This window comes from Gadus morhua, chromosome 4, assembly GCF_902167405.1.
Source record: "Gadus morhua chromosome 4, gadMor3.0, whole genome shotgun sequence".
In the NCBI taxonomy this organism is placed as follows: Eukaryota; Metazoa; Chordata; class Actinopteri; order Gadiformes; family Gadidae; genus Gadus; species Gadus morhua.
The window spans coordinates 5,177,038-5,195,931 of record NC_044051.1 but is presented as its reverse complement, the minus strand read 5'-3'; the positions used below and the strand labels follow the sequence as shown (position 1 = coordinate 5,195,931).

The window sequence follows — 18,894 nt, the reverse complement described above, 5'->3', positions numbered from 1 at the left end:
CTCCAGTCATAGTTCAAGGAGCAGATGTCATCGATATACTTTGAGTCTGTGCTGTGGGACAGCTTCCTCTCGGCCACGTAACGCCCGCCGTTCCTCGTCTTCCTCGTCTAACGATATTACAAAAACGTTATATGAAATAATGTTTTTATAACGATAACGTTATAAAGATAAGATAACGTTATAACGTAAGTTAACGTTATAAAAGCGTTATCAAAACGATAACGATAACACAATTTTAAAAATCATCGTGTTTTAATTTTTTTTGATTTTAACCATTTGAGCAAATATTTTTATTATTTTAAAATGGTTAAAATGACAGTTGATCAGCCGTTTTTCGTTTTGTGTCGAACAGCGTGCTGTGTTCGATTTCCCGAGAGGGGTTTCAAGATTGCGGAGTGAGAGGCAGCACTTTTGCAGGCTCCGGTTTCTTGTTCTTTATTCAGTCCTTGAACCATGATTTAACAGTGTAAAAACCCTCTGCTAAACAGCTATTTAATTTCGTGTCAATCAGTAACATAAATAGAAAACAGTTGAGCTTTTTCTCTTTTTAACTTTTTCTTTTTTCGAGAGGAATACTTCCACGTGGCATGTGACGATATCGACACGCCAATAAAAGAGCCAAATCCCAAGAAACAGAGGCCAAAGCGGAATGGAAGACGGAAACACTAATGCTGTAATTTGACATGCCGTGCAAGCTCTGACCCGGAAAATGGATGAACAGACTGAACTTTTGAAGAGTTTCGACAGACGTATCAAAGCTAATACAACGGCTGCCAAAGAAAACAGAGAGGGAATCTGCGTGCTACAGGAAAAGTTCGACATCCTTCACAGAGAAAATAACCTGTTGAAAGAAGCTCATGCAGAGCAAACCCACTACAAGCGAAGATGGAACCTGCGGATGATTGGTCTCACAGAGAAGGATGGAGAGGACACCAGAGAAGTCGGTCTCGGCATACTTACAAGAGTCGTCCCATGTCCGTGGAGCGTCTGCGAGACACCGTAGACACCGTTCACCAGCTGGGAAGAAAAGGCGACGCCGCTACCTCCAACAACACACCGAGAGCGATCATCATCCAGTTCGGAATGAGAGTGGTACGGGATGAAGTCTGGAAGAAGTCGAAGGATGCCAGAGTGTGCAAAGACATGCACATACGCTTCAAAGAAGACTTCTCAAAAGAAGACCGGGAGGCTCGTACGAAGCTGTGGCTGTTGGTTCAGGAAGCCAGGAAGAGAGGTAAAAGAGCATTCTTGAAGGAAGGATACACGCTTATCGATAACCGAAGAGTGAACCCTGAGTGAACGCAAGTTTTTTCTATCATAAATGGCTGGCAGAACTCTAACTTAGGTTCACACTTTTCTCTAACATTCGGTTGGCATATATGCTCCAGTTCCGATGTGTCAGTATTGCCTACCCGCCCTTTGTTCGTGAATGACTATATTGTAGATTACAGGGCAAATAAACCGATGTAATGATTAGATCATACGGATAATGTGACGCTGTTACAGCCAATATCCTTTTTTTGCATGCCAGTGTTTGGCTGAGACAGACTGAATGCTTCTTTTTGTTGTTTTTAAAAATAAATGTTCATAATAAGGGTATATCTTTATGTTATACAGGTTTCTATAACTGGTCTTTTTTCTGCTTATTGACTTGAAAGTTTTCTATTAGTAAGTTTATAAAAGTTTAAAATCAGAGAATTACGATAGTATGAGTAATAATACGTCATTGTTGTTCACATATTAGACCTTACTACAATAGCTGTTTATATGAAGGTCTTTTTCTTTCCCTTTATGATGATTGGAGGGTTTTTTTTAACTAAACATAAAGGTTAAGGACTAAGTTACTCATTCCTGCGCATTACTACACTCTTTTGGTACATTCTTTTAAGGCTATATACTTAGGCCGACTACCTAAATGTTGTCCTTTATTTCTTTAAATGCTAGGGGGTTTAAAAAATAATGTAAAACATAAGGCTATTTTTATTTTCTGTAAGGAGCAAAGGGCTAGTTGTGTTTTTTTGCAAGAAACCCAATTTTGCCGAGACAAAATTTTGGAAATTGCAATTGGGAGATTCTATTTTCTTCAGTCATGGAACCTCACATTCGGCTGGAGTTATGATTTTATTAAACAGATTCCCTGGGAGGATTATTGACCACAAAGGTGACCCTAATGGTTATTGGCTAATGGTTTCAGCAGAAATTAATGGATTCAACCACATTTTATTATGTGTATATGGTTACAACAGAAAATTACAGAACAAAAATCTATTCTCATCTTTAAACAGGTATATAGAGGAGTGGAAAATGCTTTACTCAACAGACTGACCTTCAAAGCTCTCCACCGCCTTGCCCCGCCCTACCTGTCTGACCTCCTCATCCCCCATTGCCCCTCCCGAACCCTCAGATCCTCCTCCACTCTCACTCTGACTGTCCGACGATCCAAACTCAAAACCTTTGGTGACAGAGCCTTCTCACGAACAGCACCCCGACTCTGGAACTCTCTCCCCCAACCTGTCTGCGACTCTCCCTCCCATCCCATATTCAAATCCCGTTTAAAAACGTACCTCTTTTCCCAAGCCTATGACCTCCCCTACCCATAACCACCCTTATCCCTATCCCTATCTATTATCACACACCTTGCTTCTGTTCTCTGTTGTGCTGTCTTCCGCTTGTCCCCCCTGATTGTCATCTCCTTCTTCGTGTTTTATTTTGTAAGCGTCTTTGGGTCACTGAAAAGCGCTATAGAAAATGAATGAATTATTATTATTATTATACCACGGAAATAGAAGGTATTACTTTTTTCAATAAGGAATTTAAAATAAGTCAATTTGCAGATGATGCATCCATATTTTTAAAAGATAAATCAATGGTGGATAAATCCCTAAATACAATCTCTTTTTTTTCAAAAGCTTCAGGACTCTCACTTAATATAAAGAAATGTGAACTTCTCCCCATTCATACAAGTGAAGACTCAGTTATTGCTTCAATTAGAGTTGAACCTGAGGTGAAATACTTAGGAATAACATTATCTAAAAACCTTATTAGAAGGAAGACGTTAATGTTTCAAATCGTATAACAGATGTGAAAAAATCCCTCAGTCACTGGCTAACAAGAGATCTTAACATTTTTGGAAGGATAATTTTATCTAAAGCAGAAGGTATATCTAAATTAAACTATCCTTGTCACTCCTTGTTCGTTTCTAACATAACAACAATATTAAAAAAGCCAATTCAGTTATTTTCCAGTTCATATGGAGAAACCAAACTCATTATATTAAAAGATCTCAGTTGGTGAGAGAATATGAGAAGGGTGGTGTTAGAGCTCTTGACTTTGAAGCATTGGTCGGTACCTTTAGGATAAATTGGATTAAATCTTACTTGTCTCAGGCTAATTCAATGTGGTTTCATGTTCCTAGATCTTTGTTTAACAAATTGGGGGGTTTAGACTATGCTATGCAATCGTGCCTGCCCACCAACATGCAAGCGAGCAGCTACATGCCGCTAGCATAGGCTATGAGTAGATAATGGATATGGGCATTAAAACAGACCAGACCGGTACAGGGCTCATTTTCCCCATAATGACCGGCGTTCTATACATTGTCCCATACATAACAGTCTGCCAAAATTGGTAGTGCATTTTATGTCAAATACAGACTCACATGATCCATCACTTCTCGGTTCTACTGCTAGTTCAGTATCAAACAAAGTCATTACAATACAATTATAGCATAGCCCCTACAAGATGAAAACACAAAGGCCAATGTTTACTGTGAATGTCGCAATAACTCAATTAATAAACGCACGTACTCAGTCAAGAGGATTCAGCACAAAGTTGAAAAAGCAAAGAAAATCTCAAATGATGACCTTCTCCGGCTCTTTACGCGTCTAAGCGACGATAGCTGTTAAGTTCAACCGTTATAAGTGGGCGGAGCCATCCTCTGTGAAAGGCGCGTCCGCGTCCAGGTATCCGAAATGGGTCCGCTCAGGATCCGTTTTTTGACAGTGGGCAGAGCCATCCTCTGTGAATGGCGCAGCCGCGCCCAGGTATCTGAAATGGGTCCGCTCAGGATCCGCTGTTTGACAGTGGGCGGAGCCATCCTTTGTGAAAGGCGCGTCCGCGTCCAGGGATCCGACATGGGTCCGCTCAGGATCCGCTGTTTGACAGTTGAACTTTCGGAGGCGGAGCTGATCCTCTGGGCGGCGCCCAAACGAATGAGACAGTTACGCTGGTTTGGCGACTTGAAGGCGGATCCGCCTACGAAACTTATGTTTCGTTTTCCATTCGTTAGAAAAGGACACTCATCCCGACTGCTGGCGTGAATCGCGACCCACCGAGTCCAAAAGCCGCGTACAACTTGGAGTGAGAGGCCCGTGAATACAGGGAATTGAAATGCCAGAATCTGCCATAGTCAAATATCTCTGCGGGAAACTCGGATCCACAAACCGGGAGGAACTTGTGGCCAACTTAGATTTCGGTGACGTCTCGACGGTGAACGAGATCATCAGCAACCGAGACCGGTTCGCCAACGCGCATTATAATGGAGAGAAGCGTCTGATCGCCAAGACGGCTCTCCGACTGTGCAGAAGGCTGGTGTGCGCTGGACCTGGATGCAGCAGTTTACATCTCTGTAAAACCTACCTGTACGGCGAGTGCCAGTTTGTTCCTGGAAGGTGAGGGACGATTTACTATTATGCATGGTGCACCGGTGGCGCCCTAAAGGCCTGGCGGAGGGATGCCCCTTCCCTGGCTGGGCTTGTATTGTCCGGTTATCGAAGGTCTGATCGTCTTGTTTTGATATTGTGTTTATGTTGCGTAGTGGTCTCACTATTGATTACATCTTGGACTTTGCGCGTTACAACACTCCCGTTGAGTGACCTGCACTTCATATCACTATCTATCAATATGTTTATATACACCATGTGACTTGGGTGTCGTTTGGGTTTTATCCGATGCCTGTGCCTCTGTAGCCTACTTTTCAAACGGTTCCAGTGCTAAAACGGTTCTCTAACCGGTAGAAAAACGAAACTGCACACACTTACAGGGGCGGCCCCAGCACATTTGGCGCTCTAGGCAAGCTTCACTCCTGGCGCCCCCCCCCCCCCCCTCCGCAAAAAAAAAAAAAAATAGTTTGTTAATTCCCCACGAAAACTGAATTGCAACCTTGAAAAACTGTTTTGCCCTGTAACTGCATTTCTTTCACATAAACACAACAACGATCGCAACGATGAACAAACATTAATTCAAGAACAAAATCCACGGAGGAAAAAATTGCGCCCCGGATGGCTTTTGCCTCTTCATTTTCTTGATTTCGTTCTTGATTCTCGATTCTTGAAAACACTCTAACCAAACACCTTATAGTACTAGCATGTTCTGACGAAACCAAGGAGGTAGGTTCCCCTTCCGTTTTCGATTTTTGGCTCATTTTACCCTAATGTTAGATTTATTGTTTTTAATGTCAAAATATTGGTTGGAGATATAGAAGGGGCGCAAAAATATGCGCCAGGAGGGAAAAAAAATATAATTGTGTTTTTTTTTTTTTTCGGGCGCATTATTTTGCGCTCCCCCTCTAGATGGCGCTCTAGGCGGCCGCCTAACCCGCCTGTAGGGAAGGCCGCCCCTGCACACTTACATACATGCACGAGTTGTTATAAGTTTCACATTAAGCAGAAAGCCAGCGGACATTGAGTTGAATGGCAACGGTGTTTGCTAGCCTACTTGATATGCACGATTTACGGTTGGCAATAAATTACTCGACTTACCCGAAGAGGAAAGGCTGCAGTGAGTGCTGATGAATATCTTTAAAAAAAAAAAAAAAAAATTACAAAAGCAGGCAGGCATGCAGCTACACTGTAAACCCGGATAAGTAGAATCTAATTAAAAAAAGTAAGGTAACTCATTGCCTTAAAATTTTTAAGTAATGAAATTAGTTGAATAAGTGAAGTGGTTCAATGTAGGCTACTTGAGCCCATAATGGAATGGAATAGAACATTTAAGTTGAATGTAATAATAACTACTCCATTACCAATTCAACTAAATTGTATATTCTAATTTACCCAACTTTACGTTTTTAGTTCCTGAAACTAAAAGTATGTCTTCCAATCAATAGAGCCGTGTAAAATACATAAATACAACTGCAACAGTATGATCAATTTCTTTTTATTGACCATGTCTTTTTCAGCAACAAAAGAAACAGAGCCATGGCCTAATAGGCTTCTAGTGTGTAGTTTCCTCAGTGATGGCATCTTTATCTCCAATCATTTCAATATTCTAATATTGGATAATTTAAAAAAAATATTGTAATTCAAATTACAATAAACTGGCTGGCAAACTGGCCAAATAAAACTCAGCCCTGCGGAACACTGGCATCCTAACATTTACACAGAACAAATGTTTCCGTGGAGAAACAAAGAAAGTGTTTGAGAATGAAGGAGAACGAAGGGTGAATAAAATAACAGCAGATACCTGTATGCAGAGCCCATACTCCCCCCTCCACCTCTACCTCCCTTTCTCTCTCCCCCCTCTCCTCTCTCTACCCCACTCCTCCATCTTGGCAATTTTGAACTCGATCATTAACAACAAATGTTTCTCTGGATGAAATAAAAAAGCATGCGTGAGACAGAATAAGGGTGAAAAATAAAACTGCCCATACTCTGCCCTCCTCCTCCCTCTATCTCCCCTCCTCACAACCCCCCATGCCTTCTCCATCCCCCATGTAACAATTCATTTAGTGTGTCCCTCTCTCTCTTCAATTTACTTTTACTACTGTGGAGGGTGTGTGTGGAGTGTGAGTTGATAGCTGGTTTACAGCCTCACCTGGCCTGAGTCAGACTGATAAGACACTGGCAGGGTGGGGCTGCATACCTGTGGTGCAGAGCAACCATGGCACCCAGGATAAACCAGCTATCACCACACACACTCAGGAGGGAGCTACTACTGTCAGGGCAGCTTGTAACATCAGCTCGGCGAATACCACCTGCCACCTTAAACAAAGGTATATTTAATCGAACATCTACCCGTGTCCTGTGTTGGAGGGCCCCAGGAAAAGCCAATTAGGTGGCCTGTGGTCAGGAGCGACCCTGCCACACTGGCGCCCAATGTGGGGCCCCTCCGACCAGGAAGGAACCAGGAAGGGACACGGATGGGCTGCCCAAACCCGTACTGGAGCCAACAAACACGGTAGCGGACAGCCACCTCAACGCCGGCAGTTTACCTCTGCCACACGCCACCTAAGTGGCTTTTCCTGGGGCCCTCCCACACAGGGAATAAAGTAGCAATATAATCAAGTGTGTTTGAGCATTTAAAATCAACGTTAAAATGACAAACGTGGTACCAGTAGCGGTTGATGACCGAGCTCACCAGGGATTATCTTGTTGTGGCGCGACAAATTCGACAAAACTTGCACAGCGACAGATTATGATTTGTGGAGCGACAAAACTTGGGCGACAATGCGAACGGGCGACAAATGTCGTGTTTGGTGTGAATGCACAGTTAAAAAACATACTTGCATGACGCGTCGTGTGGAGGCTTATTACTGTGCGTTCACCACAGTAACCACCATTGCATGTCTTTACCTTTTGTGGAAGAGGGAGGGACGCCCGAGGACCCGACACAGTCTATTCTTAATATTGTAATGACCCCGGAAGAGGCAGTGAATGAAGTATTGATTAGACAGAGATTTATTAGATAGGCCTACCTAATAAACCTTTGGAACACACAAGACCGGAAACCATAGCAACGCCGGTAAACAAACCCCGAGAAACCCAATCCCTATGAGAGCTCCCCGCGCTACGGCCATCCGGAGGCGCACAGAGCTTTTGGCCGTGATATGATCCATACAATTATATTATATTATATACGTTAGAGCTCCGGGAGTCGCAAACGGCAACATCACTTTCTCCTCCATGCTGCAGTTCACCCCGGACTGCACTGCACCGAGTTTGACGGTTGAACGCTGATTGGTTGTCATCACGCTAAATTCGTGTCAAGTTGAAATATTTCAACTCAGGCGAATTTGTCGCACCACAAATCCTCGTGAACGTGCTCGCCTGTGCACGGTGAAAGTGTGGTGTGCGACAAATCAAAACTTGTCGCTGGTTTTCTCTCGTGAAAAATTCGCCCGATACGCGTCTCTACGTTCACTTTGTATGGGATCTTGTCGCCCCATCGCGTTTGGTGTGAACGCACAGTTATAGAGGATCCTAACTAAAAACTAGACACTTAATAGTGTGTCAGCAGAGTGCAATGCTTCTAAACTTAAATGTAATACAAATGAGCCAGCTCATTTGCCGCAGAAGGCGGCAACTGAAGGTGGCAACTGAAGGCTCATTTGCTTAGAACGTTAGAAAAATAAATAGCTGATTTGTGATTGGTTGCAAGGAGTAGATGCGGCTGGCCGCCCTTCCTATGTTTAACATGGTGTGGATGATTTACCTCGCAACAGTGGAACTGAATTGTGATTGGCTATCTTTTATTCTCAAAGGCGGCAAAGATACGTTTTGGCCTCTTTGCCTCCCTTCAGCGGATAGCCCCGGACATAGAGTAGCGTCGGCCAGCCTCCTGCCTTGCAAAGGCACTTGGCAATTTTTTATTATTCAGTAATAAACACACATTGCACATAGATAATTTTGAAAGAAAAATATTTTTTTATAATAATTTCATAATCACGTAAATAATTTTGTTTTATCACGAGGAGGCGTTGACTCCGTTGCCCCCTTTAAGGAACCGCCACTGCGTGGTACAAATACAAAGAAAATAAATGTCTTTACGGGCGCAGCCATTTTTGTTGAGAGGGTCATAACTGAACTCGTTATACTCTCAGAATTTCGAGGGGGCCCGACCAAAAGGGGGCGTGCCTCCGTGAAATGACACAAGAAAGCTGGGAGATTTCCCCACTTGAAACTCGGAAGGCTGGTGTCTGAGGCATCTAGAACAGTCCATTATTCTTCGGCTGCTGGTGAGGGGAACGCCTACCAACACGTTGTAGGCGTTCCTTGACCACATGAGGTTTTCCAAAGGCGTCACTCCCTGACCTTTTTCTCCTAATGTCTCCCCTGAAAACCCGTTGGATTTACAGGCGGGCCAAGTGTTCCTTCTCCCACGACCTCCACTCCGAACACAACGCCAGACTTCTGAGAACACACGGCTTGGAAGATCTGGACAAGAAGGAGATATGTGTGTTGCTGCTGCAGAACGACATGGCACTGCTCCCCGATGTAAGTGTGTGAGCTGGTAGATCGGAGGAGAGGATTGAGGGTTCACTGTAGCTCAACACTTCCAGTCATGTTATATATTGTTCGGTTCAATGTTAGCTTAAGGAAACGGTTGCTTGAGTGTTTTTTTTTCTGTCAGAAGGCAACATATAGTGGGTTGATGTGATTCTGTCGCTCAAAATACCCTTTAACTTTAATTTTGTGGGCGAACATTGCCAATAGTTAAATCATATTTATTTTGGAATACAAATTTGCAATTTAATTCCAAAATATAATTTTTTTATACTTTCAAATGGTTTTAGTTCATTTATTATTTTTTTACTATGTAGATCAACATTTCTCTGCCATGCGAATATCCCTGTCCTGAATGACAATCATTAAAAACACCCCCTCTCCACCACGACAGGTGTGCTTCGACTACAACAACACCGGATGCCGGGATGGCTGCAAAAGGATCCACATCTGTGAGCAATACCTGCGTCGTAACTGCTGCTGCTCGCGGGCCCACGACTTCTACGAGCCGCAGCCATTCGAGATGCTGCAGAAGAGCCGCATCCCCAACGACCTCATGGCGTCAATGAAGCAGCTGTACATCAACAAGAAAGTCCTGAGTAGCATCGAGCACAAGGCCAAGCAGGCCGGACAGGCCAATCAGGTCCCTGGGACCGTTGGAGCTATGGATGGTGCTATGGGTGGTGTCGGTGGTGCTGGTGGTGCTTTTGCTATCGGTGGAGCTGGTGCTCTAAGAGGTGGTGGTGGTGGAATGAGAAGACCGCCTCGTGGTAAAGCCGGAACGTTTATTTGATATTTACATTTGTTTTCTACTATATGTTTTTGTGAGTGAGTGAATCAGCTTCAGCTCATTGGTTGCACGATCCCCGGCTCCTCCTAGCTGTGTCGAGGTGTCCCTGAGTGAGACACCTAACCCTAAACTGCTCTAGACGAGCTGGCTGTCACCTTGCATGGCCCGCACCGCCGTCGGTATGTGAATGTGTGCATGAATGGGTGAATGTTAGGCAGTATTGTAAAGCATTTTGAGTGGCCCCTGGTTAGCAAAGCGCTGTATAATTGCAGTCCATTGATATATCTGCATCTCAAAACAACGACTAAATATTATTTGAAATACAACACAGTGTCATGAATGTAATATATTATGACGTTGTAAGTGCAACACGATGTCTGGAGAACGGGAGAACATATTTTAAAACCCATTGCAAACCTTCCATGGAAGTGCTCGTCCATTGATCTGAAAATAGTTGTTCATTGTTTGATATGTTTTTCAGATAAAACCGAGATTTGCCTGTACTTCCTTAAAGGCACCTGTAGAAACCCCATAGGTGAGTTAAAACTAACAGATCTTATTTATAACTCAATTGTATACAAAAAACCTGTTGCCACCTGAGCACCTGAGATTACCTGATGTGTTAGCCGTATGAATCACAGATAATCCTGATCCTCCCTGTCTTCTTCAGAAAGGTGTTTCCGAGCTCATTGCAGGCTGCCTTACAGCTGGGAAGTTCTGAAGGGCCATCAGTGGACGCTGCTGGATAGCTCAGAGAAGATAGAAGAGGATTACTGTGACCCCAAAAAGACATACAGGTATGGGACGGACGACAGCGTGTCGGATTGAAGGTGCTGTTTAAATGAGCATACTCCATTTTATCCATGTTTGAAACCCTTTTTATTTAAATGAGCCTACTCTGTTTAAACTCAGTTTGAAACTCTTTTGGTTAAAATAAGCTTTGACCGTTTTATCTCAGTTTGAAACCCTTTTAGTTAAAATTTGCCTAGACCATTAAATCCCGGTTTCAAACCCTTTTTTGTTGAAATTTGCCTACTTTGTTAAATCCAAGTTTGAAACCCTTTGTATTTAAATGTCTATTTGGTTTGATACCAGTTTGAAACCCTTTGAGAATTGAGACTACACGTTTTAATACCGGTTTCAAACCCTTGTTGTTTAAATCAGCCTAGTCCGTTTTAATCCAAATTTGAAACCCCTTTTGTTTGAATTGGCCTACTCCATTTTATCCGAGTTTGAAACCAATTTTGTTGACATGTGTCTACTCCGTTTAATCCTAGTTTGAAACCCTTTTAGTTTAAATGAGGCTACTCTGTTTAATCCCAGATTGAAACCCTTTAATTGAAAAACCCATTTTTTAATCATTAAATTGATCGAACAAATGTTGTGTTGTGTTTTTAACTTTTTATGCTGCACTTGTGATCTCTAAACCCACATACTGAGGGTCAACGGTGTGTGATGTTTCCTGCAGCACAGTGGTGTGCTTTGACACCATGTTGCGTGGACTCCAGAAGGTCAGGCGTCTCTCCTCCATCTCCTCAGTCCTCCAGCCCACCTTCCTACTCACCACTGAGTGGCTCTGGTACTGGGAGGACGAGGATGGGAACTGGAACCAGTACGATTCACCGGTGAGTTCAGCACCATTGCAAAGCGGCGCCAGCCTGACTCGGCTCACATCTGCAGACTTAATAAACCAGCTGATAGTTAGTTTGCGGTTTGTTAACATTAAGTTTAGAGTACCTGCTAGGGGGGGGTGGGCAGGGTAGATAATTGGTGGTAGAGTACAAATATGCCATGAATTATGCTTAATTTATTCAAACAAGTGACCTGAATAGATCAAGAAATAGAAATACTTAACCGTTTCGTTCTTCTTACAAAAACACCCTTCTGTGTGTGTGTGTTTGTGTGTGTGTGTGTGTGTGTGTGTGCGTGTATGTCCGCGTACGTGTGTCCGTGTGTGTGTGTGTTAATTCACCTGCTCTCTCGCTCCAGACCAACAGCAGCACAGAGCTGGAGCAGAAGTTCCAGAACAACCCCCAGGAGGTGGTGGAGTTCACCGCAGGGTCCCACGCCTACACACTCAGCCTCCAGGGTGAGGCCAACGTTACCCCCACAACCCCCGAACCACCCATCGGTGTACACCCCGTGAGCTGGTATCGAGTTAGGGAGTTTCAACACCTGGTACCGAATAGGTTGCGGGTTCGCACCCGCAACCTATTCGGCTGACAACCGTTCATACACACACTGCTCAGAAGAGGTTAGGTTGAGGCGTCCTGCTCAGGGACTATGGATGGGGATCATTAATACTTATTGATATCGATAGTGTATTCACACACACACACACACGCACACACACACACACACACACACACACACACACACATGTGGCGCTCGCATGGTCGTAGCTCATTGTCTTATTGACGGGCCATTTCTCTTGGCAGGCAAGGCAGAGTAAGGGGAGGTAAATTGGCCCCTTATGACGACACATAGGGCCAAATTTGAAATCGGAGCGTCTGAGCTTTCATTTTTCAAAGACGGCGCAGGATACCTAATGCTTGTTTTACACCTAACGCCATTTCAGGCTAGGGGAACATATATATTAATGTTAGGAAACCTCAAAAATTGAAATTTTCATGCCATGGGACCTTTAATAATCTGTCATGTGAACTCTCTGTGAGTCGCTTCAGACAGTGTCTGCTGCAGGACTACAGGGAAAAGTAGCATGGTACGATTTGTATTCCTTTGCATTTTGCAGACATGATCCAGACCAATAAGCGTCACGGCACCAAGAGGCTGGTGAGGCGACGGCCTCGGTTCCTGTCCTCCGCCGACGTGCTGGTCATCAGGACAAGGTGCGTTCCACTGTTTGCTTTTAGAGAAGTCAAACGTCTTGGTCCCGATACACAGGTGGCTCTCAAACTTTTTCTACTAGTGTACCGACTCTAAGTTATATTTTCAGCGGAAGGAGTACCCCCTTCACTGGCACAAAACATTTTGGGCAGAATAAAATGAAATGGAACATGAATAATATATGTGTGTTCTATTTCGCAGTGTAAACATGAACATTAAAAGGGTCACGTTTCAACCACTTGTGCAGTTTCCCCAATTTGCTATTGTCTAGCTTTCAGAATTGAAAGTTGCTCAGGTTTGAAAAAAAATAAAGTGGGTTCTTGCTGATTACCCAATTTATGACCAGGAAGCTACTGTATGAAAATGCCATAAGATTGTATGACCACAGAAAGCGCCACTGACTGCACCAGTAAGGCAACTTTGCATCGCTGTATCAACTGTCACACCTCTTTGCTATTATTGACCCTACTTTTTGTGAGACAAAGCCCTACTCTTACATCGGGCACTTTGGACACTCGCCTCATAAACCACACACAGAACGGGACCTTTCTATTCCGCTTCAAGGGAAGTTATTATTGTTTTTCTATTTCAGTAGAAGGCCTCCAAATGGTCCAACAAATTTCCAAGCTATGCCCAGGCACTGGGACAGGACCCAGGTTCCTGAGACTGGACACAAGGTAATGATAATTATAATTTATTAGCAGAGTTACAAGCAACCACATGACCTACATTTCCTTTTTTAGTTTGAGATCATAAATTCCATGCGTTATTAGAAATATTATATTCATTATTAGAAAGATGACATTAATTTCTGAGTGTTATCCAGTGTTGATTAGGGGTGGGAAAAATAATCGATTCTTCGATGCATCGCAATTGTCGCTAGAACTATTCTGTCTCGATGCAGATCAATTAATAATCAGAATTAAAGGTTGGGTATGGAATTCGCTTTTTTGGCCATTTTTGCAAAATTACTTGAAATCCTTATCATAACCCACTTACAGCCACTGAGTTAGAAGTACTGACATGAAAATTAAACAAGTCAATCATCAGTGGAACGGGCAGGGCTCGAAAAACTCAAGCCAATGATTTCCAGAGCCACCGAGTTGCATTGGACAGTAAGTACGTCAATCAAACGGTCGTACTGCACTCCCCCTCCCCCGCGCCCCGCGCGCGACCACTTCGTGCTTGGAATGGGTGGAATCAGAGTCAGCGTTGAAGGAGAGGGGGTAGGACCATTTGAGTTGTGTTTTCAAAATCTGCTGGCGTTTTTTTTGCCTGCTGCAACATTCTGTTCGCCAGAGAGGGATAATTGTTGTAATTTCAAAATCATTGAATTTATCTTCAGTGTGTATTGGCCAATCTGATTTGTCTTGACACGATTGCGATTCAGCCTACGCATAGCATGCATGCAAACGCACAGCCAGACACAAGAACTCCTTCTAATTCAAGAGCAGCTTTTCCTTTAATGACATAGAAAAGAAAGATTAGAAATAAAATAAAACTGAAACCGATTTTTTGCATGCTTCCATATTGTGTTATAATGCAAGCTGCATTGATTATTGCATTTTTCATAGAAAGTCATATTTGTGACAAAAGCTTTCTCTCTTATGAAATATTAGATAAGTTAATTCATCTGTTGATGTCTTTAATGATCATCACAAAAGTAGGAAGCGATTAGCAAACTCTGAGTAGCAAACCTATATATATATTTTTTTCTTTTTTTTTGAAAATCACGCATGGAAATGTACATAAAAAAAATTGTTGCATTGAGATGCATCGATTATCGCTTCAGAATCGAATCGTTGACCTCATAATCGGAATCGAATCGAATTGTGAGGTGCCAAGAGATTCCCACCCCTAGTGTTGATGGTGATGACATCCTGATGATAAACAAAGTTAGGATGTATTTGAAAAGTAGCTCAGAAGACGAGTCTCCTGATATACACGTTTGGGTTGATTGAACTTTTATCTTTGATTAAGAGCTCTCTCCTCCGTCTCTGGTAGAAAGTTCTGCTGCAAGATTCGTCTGAAGAATACAAGGAGGTGGAGACGCTGTTTCGTAAGACGATGACCGACTTTGACATTGTGAAGATCGAGAGGATTCAAAACAAGAGTCTCTGGGACCAATTTCAGTTGTACGTCACTTGAAGAAGCAGTAAAATGGGTGACATCAGGGAAATCAGCACGCTGATTTGTCGAATCAAAGCGATAACGCTTATCATGATCAACTGTAATTTTAACCCTAACCCTTTTAAATGGTTACAATTAAAGCGTTTTAAAACAAGGTAACATTTACTAAATTTGAATTTTTTTTTATAAATCGTGTCTTATAAAAGGCAAAGGGAACAAATGAAGACGAGGAACGGGGGCCGTTGCGTGGCCGAGAGGAAGCTGTTCCACGGCACAGACTCCAAGTACATCGACGCCATCTGCTGCTCGAACTTTGACTGGAGGATCTGCGGAACCCACGGGACCTCCTACGGCAACGGTGAGCTAGCCGCTAAGACACCGCTGCAGGGCTTAAAGGTGCAGTGTGTAGGATGAGGGGCATGCAGCACAACAGTCTTGGCAGGGATTGCGTATACATAAGTGTGTTTGAGTCATCGTACAGCCCATAAAAATATATTCCAATTGTGTTGTTGATTTACAATGAACCTTTAATGTCTACAGAGGGGGTCCAATTCCATGGAGGCTGCCATGTTTCTATAGTAGCCTAGAAGGGACAATGGCTCTAGAAGGACAAGTTTAAAATGTTAAATCATAATCGCTGTCATACTTGAGCTGTCAAACTACATACTTGAGCTGTCAAACTAACTAAAGTTAGTCGATACCTACTGGCACCTCACAGGTCAGTACCACCGCCTTACCTGTCCTACGTCGTTGGAAAGATAAAGGTGAGGCAGGGGCGATATTCAGTTGGCTGCAATCACCATTCTCACCTCTAGATGGCACTAAATCCTACAGACTGCAACTTTAACAAATGACAAGTGTTTGATTGGCTTGGAAAATCAAAGGCTCCATATTTCTTCTCTTCTTATCTTGTCACACTTCCCCCTCATCCTCTCTTCTCTTCTGTCTTTTCTCCTCTTCTCCCCTCCTCCCCTCTGTTTCCTCTCCTCTGTCTCCCCTCTCCCCTCCTCTCCTCGTCTCTTTCCCCATCCCCAGGCAGTTACTTTGCCCGGGACGCCAGCTACTCCCACAACTACACCGGGAACGCCTCGACGGTCCGCTCCATGTTCGTGTCCCGGGTGCTGGTGGGCCACCACACCCGGGGCAAGGCCGGCTACGTGCGCCCCCCCTCAAAGGACGGCGGGGACGCTCTCTTCTATGACAGCTGCGTCAACGACATCCTCTCGCCCTCCATCTTTGTTGTCTTCGACCGGCCTCAGATCTACCCGGAGTTCCTGCTCACGTACAAGGAAAGGCGAGAGAAGGTGTCGGTCTTCGACGACTGGCGACGACTGGCCCTAACTCTAACCGCCGCGCCGGTGGTGAAGCCCACGCCCGTGCCCAGGGCCATGCCCCTGCCCAGTGCCACGCCTGTGCCCGGTGCCAGGCGCATGCCCAGCACCACACGCGTGCCCAGTGCCACTCTAGTGTCCAATGCCACGCTCTTGCAAAAGTTAACGGACACGGCCTTGCAGAGGGCCACGATCATGCCCAGTGCCACGCCCGTGCCCAGTGTCACGCCCGTGCCCCGTGCCAGCCCCATGCCCAGTACCACACGCGTGCCCAGTGCCACTCCAGTGTCCAATGCCACGCTCTTGGAAAAGTTAACGGACATGGGCTTCCAGAGGGCCCTGATCATGCCCAGGACCGGGCCCGTGCCTCGTGCCCCGCTCTTGCCCAGTGCCCCCCCCATGCCCAGTGCCACCCCCATGCCCAGTACCACACACGTGCCCAGTGCAATGCCAGTGTCCATTGCCACGACCGTGCCCAGGGCGTGGTCCGTGGGAGGATTGACGCCCCCGCCAGTGTACACCCCGGCCTACGTGAAACCCACTCCTCCCCCACAGTTCTATGTCCCCAAGACTTCCAGACATCCATTCCAGCCGCCCGCTCCTGACCTTCCCTAGCCCGAAGCCGAATCCAAAGGACTTGTGTAAGGTGAGCGGGATGTCTGTTAGGGCATTGGATACGGGTGCAGGCCTCATGAGGGTCGCATCCCTGTTGTGTTTCGCTGAGTCATTGTGGTGTCGGGAGTCATGGAAACACGCCCTAAAGGACTTTGGGAATCAGTTTTGGGTTTAGTTCTACCTTGCCCCTCTGTAGAATGTTACGTATTTTAAGCACATAAGCTACGCCCCCACATAGCCACAAGGAAGCAGGATCGAACACATAAGCTGCATTACCTCCACATAGCCACAAGGAAGCAGGATCAAACATATCAGCTGTAATTACTATAGCCACAAGGGGAGCAGGACCCAACATACAAGCTGCAATAACTACTCCAGCCACAGAAGGCAGCATCTTTAAGACAGACGCGGAAGCCGGAGCCAATGCGTCACATAGGCCACGCCTACTTTTAGGGCATTTAGCAGACGCTTTTATCCAAAGCGACTTACAATAATTACATTTGTCATAAGAAGTGCAGTGGTACTTGATACAAATGCTGAGCCGGAGTCAGATCAGGTCAGAAACATATGGCCCCCCCGTTGGTAGCGCCGGGGGTAGCCCCGTGGCTAGAAGATAGCTCTGCGGTATGTCGCTCTACGTGTGTTAAATACAATTCCCCTCCTTTTGCTTCAGAGTTACCATACCGAAATACTAATAATAATATCATAACCCAGCCACTGAGTTAGAAGTACTGACATGGAAATGAAACAAGTCAATCATCTGTGGAACGGGCAGGGCTCGAAAAACTCAAGCCAATGATTTCCTATAATGTCTCGCTGCGGCTTGTAGGACATGGACATCAAAGTGCTGTCACGTCTCCTAACCTTTATGCCTCCTTTACATAACCTATGTGGAAAACATCATCGGGTCAAGGAGAGATGAAAAGGTGCTTCCATTCAAACATGAATTCGACTCCACTTTTTCTAACCAACGTCATTGCGCAACGGGGAGTATTGCTGACCTCTAGCGTCTCTTCGGTGGAATTACAGTTTCCCGAAGTTGGTCTACAACAAGCGCTCTTTTGATCCATGCGTTCTTGTCGTATTGATTTCAATCAGGTTGTCGCCAACAGTGAGAATCACTTAGGTCGGACTAGGCCAACGAAAATATTTTAGGCCAGTTGAATCCCGATTCACATGTGAAAAAAAGAGGCTCAACTTATGTTGAATTTGAAATTAACTTCCCCCAGTCTTCTTTATTAAATGTGCAGTCTGCATTGTATTTTCTTACGGTGTATATTGTGTGCATAATAACCAGCAATATATGATTTCATTTCGATTCAAATAATATTTCTGGAATTGGTATCCATTATTATAAATTTTATTTTCTGCTCTTCTCTTCAAACAAACCAATAAAAAATAAATAAAGAAAGAAAAGACAAATATTATGTCTCCTCCATTTCGGACTGTTTGCGCTTCCTCGGGATACGGAAGATAGGTGGTAGAGTTCCTCTTGCCATCTCTCTGCCCTCCTCCGTGAAATGAGCAAACCGTCTGCCATGACTGCACAAACACACAGACATAGTTTTTGTAGGTCATTGTTACGGTTGTGTTACTATTGTAATTCACAGCACATCTGCTTCAGAAGAACTATACCCTTCAGTATGGAGATTCTCCAACAAAGTGGAGCAGTGGCACCACCACTTCCTGAGATGTGGTTTGCAAACTAAGTTGTTGGTGCTTCGTTTTATGTGTAGGGTCCCTAGTCATGCTACTGCAGAGGTTTGGTGCTATTTCTTTGCAAAATTAGTGGTTAAATGCCGATTTGGATGCGAAACACAATGCCCCAAGCCAATAACATGGACGCCAAACATTGCGCCGGGCAAACTCTAATACTCGATTTTCAATGAAAAAGGTATCTGGAGGGCTTATTTGATGGGTTTTCATGCCAAAACAAAGACCCCGGGTTCAATTTGCGCCG

The 18,894-nt window shown here is 44.4% G+C and overlaps 1 protein-coding gene across 2 annotated transcripts; it reads left to right on the top strand.

The window, feature by feature from the left end:
* The first annotated feature begins 3,964 nt into the window (after positions 1-3,964).
* On the top strand, positions 3,965-18,195 carry LOC115542668 (protein mono-ADP-ribosyltransferase PARP12). Of its 2 annotated transcripts, none has more exons than XM_030355017.1 (12): positions 3,965-4,670; positions 9,074-9,212; positions 9,616-9,991; positions 10,493-10,546; positions 10,682-10,808; positions 11,480-11,636; positions 12,001-12,100; positions 12,764-12,860; positions 13,454-13,535; positions 14,863-14,993; positions 15,195-15,346; positions 16,024-18,195. In XM_030355017.1, the coding sequence occupies exons 1-12, from the start codon at positions 4,390-4,392 to the stop codon at positions 16,932-16,934; spliced, it is 2,607 nt and encodes an 868-aa protein (XP_030210877.1). In that variant the 5' UTR covers positions 3,965-4,389; the 3' UTR covers positions 16,935-18,195. The 2 variants fall into 2 exon arrangements, with proteins under 2 accessions (XP_030210877.1, XP_030210876.1); XM_030355016.1 differs by having other exon boundaries at positions 3,966-4,670; positions 13,451-13,535.
* The last annotated feature ends 699 nt before the right edge of the window (positions 18,196-18,894 follow it).

Excerpts from the sequence above, each read along its gene's own strand:
- LOC115542668 (XM_030355016.1), top strand. The coding sequence starts at position 4,390 with ATGCCAGAATCTGCCATAGTCAAATATCTCTGCGGGAAACTCGGATCC. Across the intron at positions 11,637-12,000 it reads GGAACCAGTACGATTCACCG|ACCAACAGCAGCACAGAGCT; the intron begins GTGAGTTCAGCA and ends CTCTCGCTCCAG. Across the intron at positions 12,101-12,763 it reads CTACACACTCAGCCTCCAGG|ACATGATCCAGACCAATAAG; the intron begins GTGAGGCCAACG and ends TGCATTTTGCAG.